Source organism: Onychostoma macrolepis, chromosome 07 (genome assembly GCF_012432095.1).
Source record: "Onychostoma macrolepis isolate SWU-2019 chromosome 07, ASM1243209v1, whole genome shotgun sequence".
NCBI lineage: Eukaryota > Metazoa > Chordata > Actinopteri > Cypriniformes > Cyprinidae > Onychostoma > Onychostoma macrolepis.
This window is the reverse complement of record NC_081161.1, coordinates 15,693,621-15,718,806: the sequence shown is the minus strand read 5'-3', so window position 1 is coordinate 15,718,806 and position 25,186 is coordinate 15,693,621. Positions and strand designations below refer to the sequence as shown.

Sequence of the window (25,186 nt, the reverse complement as noted above, 5' to 3'; positions counted from 1 at the left end):
ATGTGTTTATATGCAAATCAGTCAGTTCAGTAGGCTACCTGACACATTTAGACTCGACTCCAGCCCTGTAATCAAACCTCCCCTCTGCTGCTGTCGTCATGGCAGCCAAACAGCATTACCAGTGATTTGCAAGTGCCTACAGCTCCTCTCTTGCACTCTCTTTGGATTATTAAGACCATCATTAAGAAGTGGTGTTGGTATGAAAACAGGACTTTGTGTTTATGCATGTGATGCGTGAAAACTGGGCCTGTGTTGATGTGATCAAGTTGACTGGAAGCTCATCGGGAGATAGTGAACAGATTACACAGTTGTTGAAATGGTCAGTTGAGGTTTAAGTGTGAACCACTATAGTCTGTGGCGACGGCGAGACTATGTGGGGGTCATGTGAGGAGAAGAGATCATTCATTTTTGATCTCTTTGAGCTTTGTTTTGTTTGAAGGGACATGAAAGATTTTGAAAGACTGAAAAAATAAGATTTTGGGGTTTTCAATGAATCAGTTATCAGCCTTATTTTCCAATTTTAGCTTTTAGCTTAGAAATCCACTATCAGACATCCTCAATATAAATGTTTAGGCTATATTTTGCAGTAAGATATTTCAATATCAGGAAATAGAAGAAGGAGAAGGTCAAATCTCATAATATATAATCAATTATAAGAATGATTGATTAAAATATAATGAGGACACCAAGAGGAAACACCGCTATGCTATGTGTAAAAATAATTTCAAAAATCGACTGCAACTCAATAAAAAGAAAGTCTTATCATTATAACTTTTCATATAAAGCAGATTATGGTATATGCCGTAATTCGTTCCCCACACTGTGAAAGCCTATCAGAGTCCCACACTGTCAAGTTACAGTGCTTCCAGGCCTGATCCCACCACTGCTAAGGGGATTGAGTGTGTGTGTGTGTGTGTGTGTGTGTGCTGTGACTGGACTGGGATGAAGCCTTGGGCAGAGAAATGTAGCCTCACACACGCATGTACACAGACACACTCTATCCAGCATCCATCCCTCTCAGGGACGCCACAGGAAATAGAATCAAATAACGGTGACCAGAAAGAATCGCAATTTGCCACATCATATTTTCTGGTTGAGAGAACTCCCTTCTTTTTCTGTCTGTCTCTCACTTTTCTCTCTCACCTCCTCTCTCTCACACCCCAATTCCTCTCTGACACTAACTTTGCTTTCCTCTCAGTTTAGCTTAAACAATAATATGACAAATGTAATTTAAAAGGGTAATTTATTCACCAACATATCCAGTAAGATATTAAAAACATCATTAAAACAAGACACATTTACTTCAGACGCAAAATTGTGTAACTTAATACAACTCTTGAATTGGGATTCATTTATATAGTATTCTTGTAAGTTTAATGCTAAATATCTCTATATTTAAATTTTAAATTAATTAAAAAGAATGTTTTAATATTTTTACTGGAAATAAAACAAGTACTGATGCAGATTAAGAACCTGTTTTGTTTTTTTGTTTTCTCAGTGTAATAGTGGTAACATTTGAATATGATGTAATATCTGTTCAGTGGTTTTTCAATCAAATATTTTAAATCACAGAACTGCACTAAATGTGCACTTCTGTGATTCAAAACACTTGATTTTCTGAAAGGAATGATTCATCCCAGGTTTGCGCTGTTATGAGCCCACTTGACTTATAATCAATGTAATCACAATACATTAACAATAATTTTTTATTTAACCCATTATTCCTGACTGACCTTGATGCCCCATCTTACTCTCAAATCAGTCACACCTGATGTGCATAAACTGACATACTCATGAAAAGATAAGCAGTAATATAATAGCTCATCTATGATGATGGATGAGGAGATGAATACACTAGGACTCAAGAAGATGTATCTTAAAGCTGGAGTATGTCAGTTAATGGCACCATCTATTCCACAGAAATGTAAACACAGTGTAAACACAATTTAAACATAGTCAGTTATGTCTTAAATAGTAAACAGACAGGAGAAAGTAAAAATCGGATGTGACAAATATGTGCATTTTTTTCTTACAATGTAAACGCAGTCTAAAAGAAGTGCTGTTGTCTATGATGTAGCATTAATTAAAACATATTGGACAATTGCAAACGGTGGATAACTTGTTAGATTAAAGCATGTTGAACTAAAGAAATTCATAGTAAAGCAACATTTTACTGATAATAGTTATTTACCGTACTTAATCAGTATTATTGTATTATTTTGAACAATCATGCAGTGAAGACTATGCCAATAATTTAAGTAGTTTTATTGTACTTTTGATTACTTTCTTCGTTTACTTGAAAAATGTCTATTGTCGAAAGCTGCTGCTATAGGTACTTTAGAAAAACAAGCACTGTTTACCTCGATAATGTCTCTTATATTGCTTACAATTTGTTTCGTTGTTCTTCATTTTATTACTGACTGTTTACTTGTCTTAACTGTGTTTGCTGGTACATATTTTTTTAAGTTTAGGATTTTCATTTGACATTTGGTAACATTTACTCTTTAGGCAGACAATTTTGGTATTATGACTAAAGACCTGCTCAAATTGACTTCACTGCCATTTTGTAGTTGCTCCTGAAATGTGCTGCTTATTTGCAAAGAGTTAAACTTTTTGCTACTTTGTTGCATCACTGGACACACCTGCAAGCTTTCTTCAGCGGTCACTGGAAGTTGGCAGTTCTCTGCTGAATGTGAATGGGATCATGCTGTTTTGACGTTGCATGTCACTGACAGCATGAATGGGGCTGAGGGATTCACCTAACCCATCCAATCAAAAATTCAAAATCGAATTTGATAATCCATTTCACATCCATCCATTTCAGATGTACGTCACAACTTGGAAGTAAAGATCTGTTACTTCTTCCTCTTCATCACTAATAATTTAATGACACTGTTAAATGCAATGTTTAATAAAAAATTTTTTTTTTTTTTTAATTAGACATTATCACGATTATCAATACCACTTATGTTTTCAGTGACACTAAAAACAGTCTAAAAATCACTGAGCAGGCTTGTGTTTAACAAGGCATAGTCTTACATAAAGATCTGTTTCTTGAGGGGATGCTCTTGAAATCAGGTCAAGCCCACACCCATGTAGCCTCAGTTCAATCTCAGCACACTGTCTGCACCAATGGCCATGGTACCTCTTCTAGGCCCTGCATTTGTTTATCAAATTGCATGATAAAAATCTTCCCACTGCTCCATTCTCTCAGACAACAAACCATTTGCATTGTAAATACCACTCCAGAGGAGAGGAGGGGAAGAGAAAGAGGGATTTTTTTCTGGCCATTCTCCTGAGGGCAAATATAAGAGAGACATACTTTCGTCTTGCATGGGCATATCAGTGTTGAGATCACATAATAGTCCCTAAGAAACTATATCTTCCCAGCCAACAGAGCGAGAAGAAGAAAGCAGAAGGTTAGGGGAAAAAAGACAAAGAAATCTGTTTATCATAGCTTAATGGTTACTGTAGAGAATTTACAGAAAAGTGACGGCTGTGTTACCTGGAATTCAATGCCATAGTTCTCCCTGCAGAAGTCTCGGAGTTTGGGATAGACATGTTCTTTCAGAGCATTTCTCTCTGCTTCTGTATCTGTGGCAGGAAACACAAACAAACATGAATATTTAGAAATGATACTCAGAGGACAGAATTTAAAAATTCTGTAAATCTGTAAATATTCATAAATCTTTGTTTGTAAATTTTTAACAGGCTAGGCTGCAATTACAAAAAAGTACTGTGTTGGTATATTTATTCATATTTTGAATTTATTTTTATATTTTCAGGTTCATTTACTGTATGTGCTTTCATAATTTTTACATTTTTATGTTTTTTATGTTTCTACTGGTTTGAGTAACATTTTAGTATAGGGAACAATTCTCACTATTAACTAGTTGCTAATTAGCATGCCTATTAACATATTGGCTGTTTATTAGTATTATAAAGCACACATTCTGCATGTCAATATTCTACATCCCTAATCCTACCCAATACCTAAACTTAACAACTACCTTACTAACTACTAATAAGCAGAAAATTAGGAATGTATTGAGGCAAATGTCATAATTAATGGTTTGTTAATAGTGAGAATCAGATATTAAAATAAAGTGTGACCCTGTTTTGTTTTTATTTCAGTGTTTTTTATTAAGTCATTTAGTACTTCAACACAAACTTATATTTTAACTAGTTGCCAAAATCAACATTTCTATTTTTTTTTTTTTTAGTTTTTTTAAAATCTTTTTTTTAGACAATATTATTATCTCAGCTTTGTTTCAAGTAATGATTTTTAATAGTTTTAGTATTATTTTGGTAACACTGTATTTTGTCACGGTGCACACAGCAGGGAGGAACGAGGAACATGCAGACGAGGATAAACTCAAATTAACAGTCTTTAATGTTGACATCAGGGCAGGGCAAGACAAGGCAAGGCTGACACACAGACAGGAACACCGGGAATAACGAGTAGACCAGACGAAAACTAACTAAACAGGCAGGAACTAAATACACATGACAATCACAGATAATTACTAAAACACAGCTGGACAAAACTTAACTAATAATCACACTGAACAAGGACAGGAACATGACCAAATAAGGACACAAGAGGCAGGAACACATGACACACATGACAGAGGACTGACAATTTTATGGTCTCTTAACTAGTTGCTCATTAGCATGCATATTTATTAGTACTAATTAAGCACATATTAATTTCTTATCACGTGTCTTTATTCTACATCCCTAATCCTACCCAATCCCGAAACTTAACAACTTCCTTACTAACTATTACTAAGCAGCAAATTAGGAATTTCATAGTTAATAGTGAATAAGTGTTCCCTATCAGTCAGTCACGTTTGACAAGTGTGACAGCGAGTGTGTTGGCGTCACGGCGTGTCAGCGAGGGTTGCTGATCCAATTCTACTGCTTCTTCCGGGTTGGACGGTGTGCACATGGGCAAAGGTGTATTTAGGAGTCTAACTTGCAAGCGCCAGAACACTGATTTGTCAAAACTGCTTTCCTGCTGTCCGTGTTCTTCTGACTTCTGACTATTTTGTAGTAAGTAATGAATATGCTTCGAGGAAATGTATCGAAGTAAAAGTATACATTTTAATTAGGAAATGTAGAGGAATAAAAGTAAAAGTTGGCTGAAATATAAAAACTCAAAGTAAAGTACAGATACTCCCAAAAAATACTTAAGTACTGTAACGAAGTATTATTACTTTGTTACATTACACCACTGTTCAGAGGCTCCTGGGGCATATTGCATCCGCAGCCGCTGTTACGCCACTCGGGTTGCTACATATGAGACAACTTCAGTGTTGGCTTCACGACCGGGTCCCGAGATGGGCATGGCAACGCGGCACTTACCGGGTCCCAGTCACCCCTTCTTGCCGCCAGACCTTCAGCCTGTGGTCGGACCTTGCCTTTCTTTGAGCAGGAGTTCCCCTAGGGCAAGTGTCCAGGCATTTTGTTGTATCAACAGATGACTCTTCCATGGGCTGTGGTGCCATGTGCAACGGGCATGCAGCGTTGGGGCTCTGGACACGCTATGGACATCGCTGCTACACGACAAGCATGTGCTGGTCTGTACGGACAACACTGCGACCGCTGCATACATCAACCACCAAGGCAGTCTATGCACCCGTCGCATGTCGCAACTCGCCCGCCATCTCCTCCTTTGGAGTCAGAAGCATCTGAGGTTGCTTCATGCCGTTCATGTCCCAGGCGAGCTCAATTGTGCAGCCGACGAACTTTCACGTCGGCCCGCCCCTTCCACCCTTTGGCACCCGCGTCCAGACCTGTGGAATTTCCACGTATGGTCCCTGGACGGGACACAGTGGTTCTAGGTGGGCTACCTCCAGCGGTAGTGAACACCATAACTTCAGCCAGGGCTCTGTCTACAAGACATGCTTACAGGCTGAAGTGGAACCTGTTCGTTGATTGGTGTTACCCACGTAGATGCCCAATCGCAGTCGTGCTCTCTTTTCTGCAAGAAGGGCTGGAGTGAAGGCTGTTTCCCTCCACTCTCAAAATGTATGTTGCTGCTATTGCCGCATATCACGATGCAGTAGACAGTAAGTCTGTCGGGAAGCACGACTTGGTCATCAGGTTCCTCAGGGGGGCGAGGAGGTTAAATCCTCCGCGCCTTCACCTAGTACCACATTTACATTTACATTTAGTCATTTTGCAGACGCTTTTATCCAAAGCGACTTACAATTTGGGGAACACATGAAGCGAGTCATCTTGAAGAGGCAATTCGACAAAGGAAGTGCTTGTAACACCAAGTCTCAGGCATTGTTTAAATAAGTACAAGCTAGCAAGGGTACCCTCTTGGAATCTCCCCTCGATCCTGACGACCTTGAAGGAGGAGCCCTTCAAGCCTCTGCAGTCAGTAGAGCTACAGTTTCTGTCGTTAAAAACAGTACTCCTCACTGCTTTGGCCTCGGTCAACGATTTTTGCCTAGATTTCGGACCGGCTCACTCTCACATTGTCCTGAGACCCCGGCCCGGATTTGTGCCCAAAGTTCCCACCACGCCTTTCAGGGATCACGTGGTGAACTTGCAAGCGCTGCTTGGCAGAGGAGGCAGACCCAGCCATTGCTCTGCACTGTCCCGTCCATGCCTTACGCAATTACGTGGACCGCATGCAGAGCTTCAGGACCTCAGACCAGCTCTTTGTCTGGTTTGGAGGACAGCAGAAGGGAAAGGCTGTTTCTAAACAAAGACTTGCCCACTGGATAGTGGAGGCTATAGTCCTAGCTTATCAGGCCCAATGGTTGCCGTGCCCCCTCAGAGTAAGAGCACACTCTATGAGAGGTGTTACTTCATCTTGGGCATTGGCACAGGGTGCCTCGATAGCAGACATCTGTAGAGCTGCTGGCTGGGCGACACCGAACACGTTTGCGAGATTCTATAATCTCCGTGTACAGCCCATGTCCCTATGCTAAAGTATTACCAATAATTTTAGTTAACAACAACAACACTGAATGATTACCATACTCATGCATCATGGTATTAATGTGGTGTTTCATGCTACTTCAAAGAATACTGTTGTTTCTGTGGTACATGTCCAAAAAAAAAAAAAAACAGTTTTGTCAATGTGGGTTGAAGGTCTTTTCCTCTAAGATACTTAACATCATATGCATGAGTGAGCACATCACATACAAACACGTACAAACATCTCTCTTTCAGTCACTGTCTTTTGTTCTCTCTTCAACACTCTGTTCTTTCATACACTGTATTTTCTCAGGGGATAGCTGCCAGCGAGGCTTGAAAACAGAGATTCCCCGGCTTACACTGTAGTCACTACTGTTCTCTGCTGCTAGTATACAGAGCAAAAACAAACACAGTGTCTGAGATCACACTGACAATCTTGGATTCAAAACCTTGAAATAAAAATGAAGTTGCATGATTTTGAAACTGTAAAAAACAGCAATGACATGACATCAAATAAGAAATATTCAAGATAAATGATAATATGAGAAGATGGTTGTCAGGTTTGACACTAACTGGTGCAGTTCATGCAGCTTGTGTGCTGCTGTAAATTATTCACTTATGAATTAATTTGGTGGAATAAAATGAGTTAAATTAAAATGCAAAATGCAAAAATAGCAGCATTTACTAGTGGCCTCAGAATCTTGCACACAGCAGCAGTGTATACTGTTGAATATTCCATGATGCCCTTTGTCACAGACGGTCAGGGCAATATGAAGCATGAGAGTTGACACATTGAGGATACTCATCCTTACTGTATTTACTACTGTACACAGCTGCTAGTAGCAAGGCAAAAACAAACACCATCAGTGCCCTATTCACAAAACAATTAAACCTGCTTTTACAAACCTTTGATACAGTACCTAAAATAGTCTCAAATATGAATTTGAAAAGATTTGCTTTGCTATCACAACAGTCTGATTTCAAGGTCATGTTACGTATAGGTGATGCTTAGTCAAACATCTATCTTTGCATCCTTCTGTTAAGCTTTGATTTACCTTGGAATGACAACAAAAGGTAGCTGAACTTGTTTGCCGTTTATCCGCACATTTCAACCTTAACAAAGCATGGTTTCCTCTTTTACTTGTCTGTATCAGTTTGCTATTGTGCAGGCTCTCCACTGATAGTTGATATTGCGACAGAGAACAGGAAAATCTGACTAGAGAGCTCTCTGTGGAAGATGAGGCCAATCATGCGCTCTGAACCCTCTAGATACAGGCAGCCAAGACAGCGTGTCACAGCTCGCTACAGCATCTATATCTGTGTCAACCTAGTTCAGATTTTTGGCGGGTTGAACAGCTTGTGCGCCTTTCACGTTTTAAATCTTTTATAACTGTCCATTCTGATCTTTTTTGGGGCTGTCCTATAAAGTATCTAGTCTCAGCATGTTACTTTTCCCCATAATGTTTTCCTGTGCTATTTTTGTTGTTTTGTTAGTAATAAATACTGTGGTGAAACTATCTAGAGTTTTTCTTTCCCACCTACTAGCTTTTGAACCGGCTGCCTTGATAACTTTCCCTTCTCTTTTCATGTCTTCCTGTACTCTTTTAACTTTTTTTTAACCCCGACAAAAGTAAAACATTATTATCCAGGAAAATTCATCCTATCTATTTTGTAAATGTATATTATCTTGAGATTTTATATCCATGTTCTCCCCTGATGCTTTGTGCAAATTATGGGAGTAACTTCTGCTGAACTGTAAACAACTGCTCACCCTGTGAACATAAAAATAAGCATTTTCAAAAACGTATAATGAGGTGATATTATTCTATTCACCCTTCAACTATTGAACTTTAAAGAAAATTTAAAATTAAATTTAGATTACTTTCAACAGACCATGAATAACCAAAAAAACTTGATTATTTGCACAGCAATATTACAGACATGTTAAATAGTGTATCTAGGTAGTCTGTGTCTGTATTTTGTAACATACGTTGCCTTAATCAAAAATGTGCATTAACTGGAACACAGTGATAATTTTGAAGTGATTTCTGACATTTCAACAGATAACAAATATTATATTTATCTTTTTTAGAAACATTCCAGTAAATACCGCTAATAGGCATTAGAAGTGAAAAGGGGAGACAATTACATTTTAAAGTGTCCATGTGAAAACAAAACTTGAAAGAGATTCTTAGGGCATTCCAGTGAACTATTCATGGAATATATTGCAACCTGAATTGAGCAGACCACAAATGTGCAGTATGTGTTGTCTTTTTTCATAGTTTTACAGTGGAAAACAAAGGAAAGAAAGAAATCAGGAAGAAATTAGGTATTCTTGTTATACCATGCCACATTACAACATCAAGCATTATGTTATTCTCCTGAAAATTCTCCAGGAAAATTTACAGCTCATTTGGTCAAACTGACGGATAAGGATTTTTTATAGCACAGCCTTATGATTTGAAATGAAATGTTTCAGTCTTTTTGAGTGGAACGTCCTCAAAACAGAAATGCCTCTCATAATCAAAAATGCAGTTGGCTTGTTAGGAAAAGATCCATTTTCAATAGTGTAGATATATATGAAGCACAGCTCACACAGATGTCACTTTCAAACCAAGCAGCTTTCTGTTGTCAACACGGCACATTTGCTTGACCAACTTTAACCCACAGTGAAATTTGCATGGACAAATTTTTCATCCTCACGCAAAATTCACAATTTACAAATTCACAAATGGTCCTGTTGAAATTACTTTATTTTGCCCATGACCATTTGCCAAACAGCAGGACATGTGATTGCACCTTTAGAACATTATTATTACTGCCCTTTTATATTTTATAACACAAAAAAGGAGCTTAAAAAATGTAAAGGTTTATTTCAAAAGGTTTGTTGTGGTCTTATCATTCAACGTCCAATGTTGAAATAATCTCCCCACATGCAACAAAACCATCTTCAGAACAAAAGAAACCTTTAGACCACATTATTGTCAAGTTAGTAGACAAGACACGTTATAGAAAGGGAAAACACCAGGGAAAAGCACCTAAGTAGATACCTTCATATAGTCATAAATGAATTAACGTGCCACGCACTGGAGCACTTTAGACAGTGCATTTGCATAACAGATTGAAGCTTTCAAAATGTATCCATCTGGAAATTGTCTCAAAGATATAGGTATAGAGAAAAAGAAAGGAAGAAAAATAGAGAGGCAAAGAAAAGAATAAAAGAACCATCAGCTATATGAGCGACTGTGCTGGCCTTCATATTTACATGTGGCATGTTTGAAATGTCTGACATGATGGACGTTGATAAAAAAATTAATAATAAAGAACAAGGAGAAAAAAATAGAAAGCTCATTCACTACAGGGAGGGGGAAGGGGGATAATGCCAATAAAGCATTATGGAACCAGACTAAACTGAAGGAAGGAAGGAAGAAAAATGAGGAAAGACAAAGTCATGAAAGGGTGTGAGAAATAAATGATTTGAACGAGACTTATAATTTCTATAATAAAATTGTGTAGCCCCAATCAAATCCCAGAAAGACTGCCATTAAACAGATGTACAGACGAAGAAGATTTTCCAGTCCCCTACATTAAAGTGAACATGAAATCAGAATGGACCCCATTTACATTAAGTGCACTTGCCACTTTAGACATTCTAATAACTATAAGTAACTTTGCAACTACATGTCAACTAATTGTCAACTAACTCTAATTAGAGTATTTTTTTCCATTTGTTTTTTATCTAGACATATGCTTAATGTTAGATTTTTGACCATAATAACACACCATGCTGTTTCAGTGTCTCTTATTCTTTGTATTTGAATTAAAACAGCTCAAAAACATGTCTCACGACACCTGCATTTTGTTCCATTCTGTTGCTTCCTGTCTAGCATTTTTGAAACGCAACAATGCATCCCATAGAAATTTTTATTTTTATTATTTTATCAAAAAGGAGAAACTACCGTCACAAATAACTACCTATACAACATGGCCATGATTTACAAAAAGAAAGAAAGAAAGAAAAAAACAAACAGATTAATACAACGTAGCCACTATTTACAAACTAAAATGAGGGAATTAATTAGTACAATGTGATTTAAGTAAATTAAAATGATGAAACAAAGTGTGGCCATGAAATGTGGCCCCCGATAAATTGAGGGAATGAAATTTGTGGATGCAATATCAATTTTTTCATTTGCATGTCATGAGGCAATATTTGCATAATTTATTGTGAATGGAACCAGACTTGATAAAGTGATTTTCCCTCATGTGTTTCTTTCTGCTTTATGTCTAGAGCTTCAGAATGGCACATCCAACATCAACCAACAGCACACTCACAAACTGGTTCTTAAAAGCATATGTATATATAGACCCATATTTTAGAGCTGTATAGTATGTGTGCTCTGGTATAAATAGATGCCACACCACATTACCATCAATGACATTTTAAGATAAAAGCTTTTTACAGTCACTTAGCATGTTCTAAACATGCTTTAATGTCGTGGAAAAGTTCATGTATTTCAGTAATTCAACTCAAATTGTGAATCTCGTATATTAAATAAATTCAATGCACACAGACTGAAGTAGCTTAAGTCTTTGGTTCTTTTAATTGTGATGATTTTGGCTCACATTTAACAAAAACCCACCAATTCACTATCTCAACAAATTAGAATACATCATAAGACCAATAAAAAAAAAGAAAAAACATTTTTAGGGAATTGTTGGCCTTCTGGAAAGTATGTTAATTTACTGTATATGTACTCAATACTTGGTAGGGGCTCCTTTTGCTTTAATTTCTGCCTCAATTCGGCGTGGCATGGAGGTGATCAGTTTGTGGCACTGCTGAGGTGGTATGGAAGCCCAGGTTTCTTTGACAGTGGCCTTCAGCTCATCTGCATTTTTTGGTCTCTTGTTTCTCATTTTCCTCTTGACAATACCCCATAGATTCTCTGAGGGGTTCAGGTCTGGTGAGTTTGCTGGACAGTCAAGCACACCAACACCATGGTCATTTAACCAACTTTTGGTGCTTTTGGCAGTGTGGGCAGGTGCCAAATCCTGCTGGAAAATGAAATCAGCATCTTCAAAAAGCTGGTCAGCAGAAGGAAGCACGAAGTGCTCCACAATTTATTGGTAAATGGGTGCAGTGACTTTGGTTTTCAAAAAACACTACGGACCAACACCAGCAGATGACATTGCACCCCAAATCATCACAGACTGTGGAAACTTAACACTGGACTTCAAGCAACTTGGGCTATGAGCTTCTCCACCCTTCCTCCAGACTCTAGGACCTTGGTTTCCAAAAGAAATACAAAACTTGCTCTCATCTGAAAAGAGGACTTTGGACCACTGGGCAACAGTCCAGTTCTTCTTCTCTTTAGCCCAGGTAAGACGCCTCTGACATTGTCTGTGGTTCAGGAGTGGCTTAACAAGAGGAATACGACAACTGTAGCCAAATTCCTTGACACGTCTGTGTGTGGTGGCTCTTGATGCCTTGACCCCAGCCTCAGTCCATTCCTTGTGAAGTTCACCCAAATTCTTGAATCGATTTTGCTTGACAATCCTCATAAGGCTGCGGTTCTCTCGGTTGGTTGTGCATCTTTTTCTTCCACACTTTTTCCTTCCACTCAACTTTCTGTTAACATGCTTGGATACAGCACTCTGTGAACAGCCAGCTACTTTGGCAATGAATGTTTGTGGCTTACCTTCCTTGTGAAGGGTGTCAATGATTGTCTTCTGGACAACTCTCAGATCAGCAGTCTTCCCCATGATTGTGTAGCCTAGTGAACCAAACTGAGAGACCATTTTGAAGGCTCAGGAAACCTTTGCAGGTGTTTTGAGTTGATTAGCTGATTGGTATGTCACCATATTCTAATTTGTTGAGATAGTGAATTGGTGGGTTTTTGTTAAATGTTAGCAAAATCATCACAATTAAAAGAACCAAAGACTTAAACTACTTCAGTCTGTGTGCGCTGAATTTATTTAATACACGAGTTTCACAATTTGAGTTGAATTACTGAAATAAATTAACTTTTCCACGACATTCTAATTTATTGAGATGCACCTGTATCTGCGTCATTTAGAATCTCAAGCTGCAAGTGTGCATCTTGCTCAATGCTCTGTCCAATCATGTCTATAATCTTGGGTAAAGCCTTTGTGCAGTCGTATCCCATGGGACTTTCACATGTGTCTCCAGCAGCACGGGCTCTGAACGGATGGTCGCATATAGATGAGCTCAGTATTGATACAGATGTCTGATGCTGAAGCACAAGACTCTTCGGGATTAGGTGAGGTCACAAGATGGAGGATGATGGAACGAGAATTACTCCCCATCAAAGGCTCCTGACCGTGTGTGCTTAAAGACTGAATGAAATCCCATCTGTGACTAAAACACATTCCTATTGGCAATCCATTAGCTCCATGGCATTAGTAAACTAATTACCAAATGCTCAAAGGCAAAAATATTATCTGAATATTCAAAGCACATAATTATCTATCATTATTATAAGCCATTTGAGGGTTTTTGAATGCAATTCTTATGAAGCAATGTTGCATTAAAGGTTGAAGTGTGTAAATCTTTTCTCTGTTAAAATACTTTGAAAATTTAATATGCAGAGATTATTATAAATAAGCCATTCATAGGATGAATCTCTCAAAATGTGCTAATGACACATTGCCAACTAGCCCAACACAATAATACTGACTCAAACAAGAACTTCTATAATACCTGCAGAATGCTATCTGTTAGCATTTCCATTCATCTCAGTGGAAATTGCTCAACTGCTGATCTCTGATCTTGTTCACATTTTTTTTGAGCCAATCAACTGAGCTGTAAATTATTTTGAAGCCTGTGAAAATGAAGTAATGACAATACTGACTGGCTGATGTCACTAAGAACCCAAACAGGTGCACTCAGTAGTTCTTTAGCTAACATCAGCACTGCTGTTCTGCTGTTCTCGCAAATGATATTCGAGCATATGATACTCGCACTGAACAAAGTTTACAAAGAGTGACTGGTCGAGTGTCCACGTTTTTTTTTTTCGTCGCTGTTGTTGTAATGTACTGGGTAACCAGAATGCTTCCAATGACAGAAATATTCATTAGACAAACTCTGTCTGTTTTACATGTTGTTATTTTAATAGGGGTGCTCCGATTAGAATTTTTGAAGCCGATCACCGATTGTCAATCACAGGAAGCAGTATCACCAATACTGATCTTTTTGAAGCCTTCTTTTTATCATGTAGAATTATTTATAGTGATAATCCAATTAGGATTTTGAGACTTTTTTCAGGGCCTAATTTTATTTTTGAAAATGTGACACTTAGGTGACTCTTGTGAAGGGGGCTTTTTTTATTTTATTTGAGGGGTGGAGGGGGCATTTTTTTCAAAAATATATGATTATCTTACCAAAATGTTTGATCATGTTTGTTTTTACAATCGTGCAATTGTTGCATAATAGCTTATACACAGCACAAGCCTGATTTTGTGAACTGTATGTGAGGCGGCCTTTTACACCAGGTTCACACATCCTCCGTTTTTCAGTGTGTATGCAGTCCAGCAGGAGCAGCGTGGACTCATTGTGCTTTCACATAGGAGTCTGCCACTGAGCCGTTTATCCATTATTTTGATTTCAAATCCAAACATTGTTACTGAAAATGTTTTTTGTTTTTTTCAGAATTGTTTTACTCAGTACAGTAATACAATCTTTCAAATATAATAAATATAAGCAACAAATTATTCAATGCGTTTTACTTCTAGATTTATATATTAAATTGCTCAAGCAAGTGGCAAAACATTTCCAATGTTATCACAAAACATTCTAAATTAATATTTACCACTGACAGAAATAGTCAGCTCTACTGCCTTTTCCTTTGCATTTTTATTTTTTTCACAAGGAATCCTGTGGTTCATAAAGAACTTTGTTTTCCTACCTCCACGAGTGCCATTTATTATTGCCTAAAAAGTGCTCTTTTCCTTTAAACCTAGCCAAAAAGCCATAGCCTGTGTTGACTGTGAAACACAGTAGACTTTAATTATATGCATTTATGGTGTAATTAAATTTTTTTCATGCCAATCCATGTTCAAATTTACCGCAAATGATGCACTGTTACTTTAATTCAGCGTGTGCAGCAGGTAAAGTACAATAGTAAAAGTGTGTCTAATTTTTGCTCTTCTCATGACTAAACACTATGCTAGTAGCGTATCTACAGAGGCGGCAACCAATGAATCACTGCAGTGAAATAGAGGGGGTAACTTGCACCATAAACATTTAAAACACAAAACTATCATCTTCATCTATCAGTTTCCTCACAAAAGTAATGTGGCCTTGCCAACCAGTCAATTTGGTCAAAAATCTTAACTGAATCTAAAATTTATAACATAAGCTCATTGGAAATACGTGCCTCTACCTACATTTCTGCCAAAAACATACTTATACATACAATGATACACATACGTACTGATACATATGTAACATATGAATCGCTGCAGTTTCCAGTTGAAAAGAACCCTAGAGGCAGTAAAACTCTGACAACTTTTACAACCCGAATTACGGAAAAGTTGGGATGTTTTTTAAATTTGAATAAAATGAAAACTAAAAGAATTTCAAATCACATGAGCCAATATTTTATCCACAAGAGAACATAGATAACATAACAACTGTTTAAACTGAGAAATTTTACAATTTTATGCACAAAATGAGCACATTTCAAATTTGATGCCTGCTACAGGTCTCAAAATAGTTGGGACGGGGGCATGTTTACCATGGTGTAGCATCCCTTCTTCTTTTCAAAACAGTTTGAAGACATCTGGGCATCGAGGTTATGAGTTTCTGGAGTTTTTGTGTTTTTGTGGAATTTGGTCCCATTCTTGCCTGATATAGGTTTCCAGCTGCTGAAGAGTTCGTGGTCGTCTTTGACGTATTTTTCATTTAATGATGCACCAAATGTTCTCTATAGGTGAAAGATCTGGACTGCAGGCAGGCCAATTCAGCACCCGGACTATTCTACTACGATGCCATGCTGTTGTAATAGCTGCAGTATGTGGTTTTGCATTGTCCTGCTGAAATACACAAGGCCTTCCCTGAAATAGACGTCGTCTGGAGTCAAGTCAAGTCAAGTCAAGTCACCTTTATTTATATAGCGCTTTTAACAATACAGATTGTGTCAAAGAAACTTTCCAATATCAAAATAGGAAATAGTGTGTCAATAATGTAAAATGGCAAGATTAAACACTCAATTTTCAGTTAATGGCATTTCTGTGCAATCAAGTCGATGATATCGCTGGAAATTAAGTGTCCCCAACTAAGCAAGCCAGAGGCGACAGCGGCAAGGAACCAAAACTCCATCGGTGACAGAATGGAGAAAAAAACCTTGGGAGAAACCAGGCTCAGTCGGGGGGCCAGCTCTCCTCTGGCCAGACGAACCAGCAGTTCAATTCAACTGCAGCAAAGTCAGATTGTGTAAAGGACTCATCTGGTTCCCGAGGTCTTGTCCCGATGGCCGTCTAGGTGACGAGGTCTTCAATGGGGATCTGTCTCTGGGGTTCATCTAGGTGTCCTGATCTCCGCTGACGTTCAGGGCTTGTGGAGGGGAGCATATGTTGCTCTAAAACTTTTATATACCTTTCAGCATTCATAGTGCCTTCCAAAATATGCAAGCTGCCCATTCCGTATGCACTTATGCACCCCCATACCATGCTGGCTTTTGAACTGAACACTGATAACATGCTGGTGTTAATGAGCCTTTGCCCACAGGACATGACGGCACTTCTGGACCATGTTCACATATGGCTTCCTTTTTGCATGACAGAGCTTTAGTTGGCATTTGCAGATGGCACGGCGGATTGTGTTTACCAACAGTGGTTTCTGGAAGTATTCCTGGGCCCATTTAGTAATGTCAATGACAGAATCATGCCGATGAGTGATGCAGTGTCGTCTGAGGCCCGAAGACCACGGGCATCCAACAAAGGTCTTTGGCCTTGTCCCTTACTCACAGAGATTTCTCCAGGTTCTCTGAATCTTTTGATGATGTTATGCACTGTAGATGATGAGATTTGCAAAGCGTTTGAAATTTAACATTGATGAACGTTGTTTTTAAAGTATTCCACAATCTTTTTATGCACTCTTTCACAGATTGGAGAGCCTCTGCCCATCTTTACTTCTGAGAAACTCTGCCTCTCTAAGACATCCCTTTTACAGCTAATCTTGTTACAGACCTGATGACAATTAATTTAATTAGTTGCTAGATGTTCACCTAGCTGAATCTTTTCAAAATTTCCTGCTTTTTCAGCCCTTTGATGCCCCTGTGCCAACTTATTTGAGACCTGTAGCAGGCATCAAATTTGAAATGAAAAATTTAACTAAAATCAAAATTTCTCTGTTTAAACATTTGTTATGTTCTCTGTGTTCTATTGTGAATAAAATATTGGCTCATGTGATTTGAAAGTCTTTTAGTTTTCATTTGATTCAAATTTTAAAAATGTCCCAACATTTCCGGAATTCAAGTTGCATTCCTTTTCACACAAAGTATGATTTGCAGGTCCACAGTTTCAATTAATTAAGCCTAATTTTTTGCATAATTACTTGAGGAATATTATGAATTCAGAACAATTGTAACATGCTGCAAGATTTGAAAACTGATACTTTTGAAAGTGTCCTCACATATGCAGCTTCATATGCATGAGTTTTCTAATTCAGTAGGTTTGCTTGGTAGCTCATGTGATACAGTTGCACTTGAGTGATGAAGATCTCTGGTACAAACCCTGTGAAACTACAGTTCAACAAAACAGCTCAAATCCACTTAAGGAAGTTAAAATAGCACGGCTGCATCAGCAAATACATTTTTATATAACTTTTGCATTTGTCAACACTAGGGATGGGTATCGAGAACCGGTATTTCTTTGGACCAATAAGCTTCAGGACAAACGATACTGTTATCGATACTTGGGTTGTTTTATCTTCCTATACTTCAATGTTAATGATAATTAGACTGCTGCTTGTCATTTTACTTCACTGAATGATATGGCCGACGTTTGTTCGACGTGCGTGTGATACCCATGCGCATGCGAGGTGTGTGTTTGCGGCAAGAGTGAAACGTTTGAAAGTGCTTGCTCACGTGACAAAAATAAGTGACACCAGTGTCAGATGCAATATATGTAGTAGTGTAATAGTGAACAAAGAAGGCAACACTAGTAATATAATGAAACATTTACTAACAAAACAACATCTACCTCAAGCAATACGCTGTATTTACTATGTCTACTGGCTCCGACTCCAGCTCCAACTGCAACTCGCCAGACACATTGATATCAAATGTTAATTCAGCAGTAGAGTTACACCCATAAGACACTGCACTTATTCGCAATCACAAAAGTACATTATTTGCGTGTGCAAAGTTTTGCCGGTTAAACGTTTCATTCGCGCGCTGTTCTGACATGCGCTTATTCAGAGTGCTCTGCTTACACTTGAAGCGTGCATACACTAAAAGGCCGGTCAAACAGCACCTGATTACTTAGTTATCTCAGTTAACGTCTGATTGCGCTAATACTGTCAAAACACACAAGGATTACATATAAAAACAATTATGTCTAAAGTGAAAGTAAACATTTGAAAAGGATGTGCAGCTTTTAAAGGGACAGTACTGAACATTCTGCCGATTGTCATTAAAGGGATAGTTCACCCCAAAATTAAAATACTGTCATTATTTACTCACTGTCATGTTGTACCAAACCTGTATTAATTTCTTTCTTGTGCTGAACACAAAAGAAGATATTTTGAAGAATAAAATAACTTCAACAGTTGCTTGTTCAACAGAAGAAAGAAATGCATTCAGGTTTAAAACAACTTGAGAGTGGGTAAATGATGACAATTTTCATTTTTGGGTGAACTATTCATTTAATGTTAATAAAATAAAACACAAAGAGAAAAATAACTCACTTCTGACTGAAGAACTTTAATACAGTTGCTAAAATTCAGCAGTATTAAAATAACTTTTCACATCATATCTTTTTGCACCAAATAGTATCGATAACAGTATCGATAAGCAGTATCGGTATCAGTATCAGTATCAGTATCAGTATCAGTATCAGTATCAGTATCAGTATCGATAAAATGTAAACCATACCCATACCTAGTCAACACTACTGGGTAGGTTTAAGGTTGGGTTTGGTGTAGGGGATATTTCCAACTTGATAGTGCATTAACTTTTAGCGACACTCATCGGATATTTGAATTATGAACCACCGCAATACGTACTAGAAGCAACATAATACAAACACAGCAATACATGCCTATATCAACGCAACAAATACATGCTAGGGTCACGTATTGAACCCGCGTTTTAGCACCACTCACTGGACGTTTCACTTTGAAACTGCTGCGAAACGTGCAGTAAGGTACGTAATAACGGTGTTGCAGATATGTATTTAGAGGCACGTATTTGGAAAATTTAAGTGGTTACTATACAATCATATCAAGTAACATTTTTTAGAATAATTACATAAAAATGTCTTTCATGAACAAAAAAATTAGTATCAAGGCTTGATTTAGCCCAGCATTTAAAACACAGTAAATGCACTATAATAAATCATGTTGGCTAACTCCACACATGCCGTTACAACACAGAGGCATTAAATTCAAGGTCCTTAAAGCAGAATAAAACTCTAGTCGCCCTTGGTTACCCTACAGAGAGACAAAAAAACCAAACGAGCGTATAAATGTTATCACATTCATTTCCTCAAAGTCTCAATCTCAACCCCAGCAAGACTCCAGCAACTGCTGTCCTAACTGCCCCTAGTAGACCCTCTAAATCACAGAGCTGACTTCTACAATAGCTCTAACACAAATTGAAATCATTCCTTTCAAGTCAAGGCATGTATACGAGTGAGACTTGTAAGACTGTCGGACAACAAAGAGTTGTTATGAGTCCGTGTCTGCAAGGCCAACTCCCTTTTTGTCATTCTGCGACGTATAAATTGCTCCCTCTAGTGCATAAGGGGGAAGAGCATTGCACCAAAGCCCAGCTGGCTCGTTCAGCCACTGAAAGTATCATTAATTCTCTACCTTGACATCACCTCTGAGTTGTGCATCTACAGGTCCAGTACATCAGATTCCACACTTCACCTCACACTCTCTCAGCACAGAGCATCACCTCTGCCTCTCACTAAAGCATCTTCAAGAAGCTGGCATTTCAGGGCTGACTGCGAACAAAATCCCTGTAGTATCTTTCTATTGCAGTAGAGAAGTGGCGTCAGACTCTCTTTACAGTATTCCAGCATGAACTGCATGAATTCATTGATGGTTGAATGTGATTATGCACAATGCTTTTTAAATGTGGGAATTTCGTCCTATTAAGAAATAAATAGAAAGCTATTTAATTTAAAGGTGAAATGTGTGATTTATATACCACTAGCTTCACCAAACGAAACTGCTAAAAATAATGACCATTTAAAACTAGTTTTCCAAACACTTGCTCTGTCTGCCACTGGTCGAACAAACAGACAGTCCTGCCCAAAACTCACACACTGGTTGAGCCAACGTTGCTGTGTCGGTTGGTCAGGATAGTCAAACAATGTTTTGACAGCAATTTTATATAAATGGTTTATTTAGAGCTGTCTCTTCATATTTAATTGAGAAATGAAAAAATTATTTAACATGTCACATTTTACCTTATAATTGAAAATAATTATAATAAATGTGCATTACGAAAGAATGCAGCTACAGGTGGACTATGACAAGGGCACTTATGTTATATCCGCAATTTAGAGGAGTCTTTATCATTAATCCTCCAGTCTGAAAGGTCATCATTTTATTTAAGACGTCCTTGCGCCGATCTAATTTATTCACCGATATCTTCCCTCCTTTCACTTCATCCTCAATTCTCTGCACTCATTTCTCCATTTCTCTTTCTCCCTCCTAACCCATTTTATACTTTCCCTGGGCTTGTTTACTCCTAGATTGGAAGTACTATTTTAAGGTCTCCCTGCAGCCCATATTTAAATCTATGACTGCATATGTGCCGTCTAGTTCCCCTGGCACTCATTAAATCTAAGGTCAATTCTAAACACCTCTGGGTTTAAGCCTTAAGATGTAAAAATGAGCAATCGATGCTGGGAATGATGACCTCTCAACGATTTCTCAGGATAGGAGCAAGAAAATCCCACTCTGTTCACCACTCTCCCACAGCCACATGCAAGTTGAACACTGACAGCTCCCGTATTTTAATATTAGAGACTGTATAACTGTAGAGCAGCACAATATTTTGTGTCATGGTTGCTTGGCCTGTGTTTTTGTGGAACGTTGAAACTCGTGTTCAGTGCCGAGACAGACGGCTCCACTAACTGCTGTCACTGCTGCTCTTGTCAAAGCACACGGGACAGTGGTCCTGCAGACATTAGCAACGGCCATATCTCTGAGGATGGCAGTGTGTGTTATGAAACGGCATGATGTGGAACTGTCACTGCCATCTGAATTCATTACTGTAAAATCTGATTCATTAACACATTGGATGATAAAGCATGTCTTGCACATCGCTCGTGCATTAACAGGTGTCAATCTAGTTGACAGAACACTGTGTTTGTTCACTGCAAATAGTATGGACCTTGGGTTTAGGTGATTCCAGAGTTTACATACACACACGTTCACGTATCTATCATGAGTAAAAGTTTGATTTTTTGAGGCACCTTCAAAGGGTGCAGTGAAGAACCCCAATATATATATTAATTTACAGGGTGGAAAAAAAAAAGCTACTGCACGCTCTTACCATCAGGGTTGGCACAGATGAAGACCCGGACACTCCTGCCCGTGGGGACATGGAACGGTGGGAGCGCAAGGACGTTGCCACTAATGGCTGCTCTGCGCAGAGCAGATTCACGGGGACAGGGCTGCCTGCTGCCCACTCCGGACGGCCACATGGGTGGTGACTTCCAACGCGGCTGCAAACAGAATTTAACATGTTAAGGAGCTCAGGATTATGGTTTTGAAATACTGAAGGGAATGAATGGATGGATGGTGCATTTTTACACACACAATTTGGTGGAATCTGACAGTGTAGTCGCATAAACAAAATTTAGTGAGCAAAAGGGTCATTTTTCTATTGTAAGTAGTATAGTGATGTATGACACTTGGTTCAAACATCACTTTCAAACCAAGCAGCTTTCTGTTCATCAATGAAGCAAATCTGGTTAACCAACTTGGTAAATGGCAAATGTGAACTAGTTCCAATTCAAAAGCAGTTCCATTTTGTTACGCTGTAACACCACTACTGGTGGTACAGCTCAAAATATACAACGCCCAGTGTAGTCTGATTCCTGTACAAATGACTCTTACATCATTACAAATGACTCTTTTTAGTGAATCAAATAAATAAATAAAGCGAAACACTGACTCTTATGAGCCACTTCATTTTAATGCATAAAAGATTGCTCTCACACAGTCAAATGTTTGGAATTAACAAATATATTAATTAATAGGTGTGATTCAAAAGTTATTGTTTACACAGCAATTATCATTTATATTGTTTTCTATTCTCACCTTAGTTGTAACCATAGTAACAGTGACTGAACTTGGAATAGCATAGATTTGAAGGATGAACCCACATCTCAGTTGGTTTATTAATTGCTGAGTAAGAATCTTTTAAGATTTCATTGTTATTATTAAATAATCACTGTGTATGATTTTCAAGCATACTGTTCATACTATACTAAATAGTAGTATGCTATTGCAAATTAAGGCAGTGGATATTCAAGATGGCACGTCCACAACAATCAAAAGGCTTACACACAACGCTATTTAATAAACTGGTAAATACCCATAAATTGTACTGCATGAAGTGACAAACTAATTGTCCAGGGATGCATTTCCCAAAAGCATTGTTAGCTAACTATGGTTGTTAGTTCCATTGAACTATATTGGTAATGAAGGAACTTGCAACCATAGTTGCTTTTGGGAATCACACCCCAGTATGATTCCATTTACCCAGCACACGTTTACCTAAACGTAGATCCTGAAAATTAAAAGGTGGCAACTCAGTTTTAAAATGAGATTGTCACTGTGGTTAATCTTGGAATTGTTTAAGTGAAACTGTACTGAGCACTCCCTTAAGAATTTACAGTTTTATTCTGGAGTTGTGTGAATGTTGACAAAAACACAGCGTGGTCAGTGTAGTCTGATTCCCGAACTAATAATATGATCCAGCTATTGTAGTTAATCAAAATTGTAACAGCGATAATTTCCCTTTTTTTTTTAACTTGATTGTTTTATTGCACTTACATCTTGTGTCTTCTTTGCAGTGTCCCTGACATGAGAGCTGCATTTTTAGAATGCTGTCAAAATAAAAGAAATCCACCCAAATGTAATAAAGGAACATGAGATTTACCATATGGCACCATGTATTTAAAGATATAAGATACATTTTTTGTCAGTGGTATTGTATAAATATGAATGAATGAAATTGCTATTATATTTGTTTTTTGTTTTTTTCCGGTAATTTACTTATATTGTAAGTATAATGTAGTGTTTGGTTAAAGTAATCAAAGGTCTGTGCAAAACATTCTTTTTTAATAAATATATTACCTTTGATTTATTATCAAAATGACACATACTGATGAGGGCGAATGCAATTACATTATTGCATTTCTTTCCCCCTCAAAACGGGATTTTTTTCTTTTTTTTTTACTAAAGGAGTGGAAAAGATCCCGAATCGTTAAAAGAAATCAGAATCGCAACCAGAATTGATTCTCATCTCTAGTTGTAAATGAGTTATTGCTTGAGGAATGCCTGAAATTACCATAATGCAAGATCCGCGCGAAATAAGGATTTCCTTGAAAAGAAAACACACTAGATCATGTCTACTTTCTCACTTTATACCATTTATCAGTAATAATGGTGTAACCAAGATAAAACGCGTAAATGCAACCGGTCACGAACTGCATCTCCGCACAAACGGAACGATCAGTCGATAATTTTCTGTCTCGGCAAACAGCGAATCTTAATTGAAGTGAGTTGAAGATCGCATGTCTTAGTCGCGTTCCATGCTTTAATATCACACCTGCCAAAATGCTAAACACATCCGAAGACGACAAAGTTGCGCGTTCATCGTACAGTAAAGCCAATTCCAAACAAAATAAACTCAGCTGCGCTTCAACACACAACGAATGCAGGCAGCATGCTTGCACAGTAACACACTTGGAGTGCTTACGTTCATCCTCTTCATCCTGGAGCCGTATCACACAATATCCGAGCAGGTATCCACGGAAATCAGCGGAGACGGCGATACAAACGCCCATTAAATATCTTTGACCGAAAATCAGTCCTGGGGGACCGGGAGAGTGAAGGTCGCTGGCCAAACCCCGGCGGTCCGCATCCTCCTCGTGCCGTCTCTTATAAAGCTCCGCGCACAGCGTTTTCTGTCCGCAGTGCTTGAGGAAAACACAAGTGAGGTGACAGAGATGAGAGTGAGAGTGGAGGGATATTCCTCTCATCACCAGCTGTCTCTTAATGCGCAGCGGCGAGCAGGAGTACGAGAGGAGGAGGAGGAGCGCTCTGAATTCATTATCAATAAATGCTTCTCTTTCGCAGCGCGCTGGAAGTTTAAGTGAATTGAATTAAACGTAATTGATTGGACTGCATTGCTGCTCGCGCTCGGGGAAATGCTCAAACCTCGCCTATTTTCTTCGCAATGATAGACCAAAAATGCTATAGTTTCGGCTTTTTTACAGATAGCTACAAAGTGCTCAGAAATAACATACTACGCGACTCTTATAAAACAAATGCGTTCTTGGAGCTTATGGTCAATAAGCTGCAGTATCTTTTTTTCTTCTTCTTTTGCTCGTCTTCCAGCCTGGTCAAAATTGGTCAGCTGGCAGATTTTAGAAGGGTTCCGGTGAGGCTTGAAGGCCAACTTAACCCAGCTAAAACCAATTTTGGCCGTTTTCTTCAGCAAGGTGATCTGATGCACCCTGCTCATGGGCACATTTCAAATAGCCTATCACACAGAGCAGAGATTTATCATAAGGTTAACATACAAGCCTCCTGCTGACTGCAACCAGATGTTAAAAAAAGTGCAAATTCCTTGCCTCTTGACATTAAAAAGTAAAATAAGGTACATAACGGAAAGTCATTTATGTCCACAATCCACAGGTCAAATGCAACTAAAATACACACAATAAGTTTCTTCTGCAATCTGCAAAAAGTCACAATCCTGTTATGGCTTCAAAATCAAACCTAAAAAAGAACAAGTGTGTTTCACTAAGCAAATGG

General features: G+C 38.3%; 1 protein-coding gene across 1 annotated transcript in view; it reads right to left on the bottom strand.

Annotated features, from left to right (window-relative positions):
- The window catches only part of LOC131543371 (NACHT and WD repeat domain-containing protein 2), a 69,500-nt gene extending 45,104 nt beyond the window's left edge, over positions 1-24,396 (bottom strand). Inside the window, exons 1-3 of the mRNA XM_058780638.1 lie at positions 24,126-24,396; positions 21,690-21,861; positions 3,506-3,594 (exon numbers count right to left, since the gene is read on the bottom strand). Of these exons, the coding sequence (XP_058636621.1) occupies positions 3,506-3,594; positions 21,690-21,861; positions 24,126-24,140 (276 nt within the window). The 5' untranslated portion in view covers positions 24,141-24,396. The remainder of the gene's footprint in view (positions 1-3,505; positions 3,595-21,689; positions 21,862-24,125) is intronic.
- Positions 24,397-25,186: the final 790 nt, after the last annotated feature.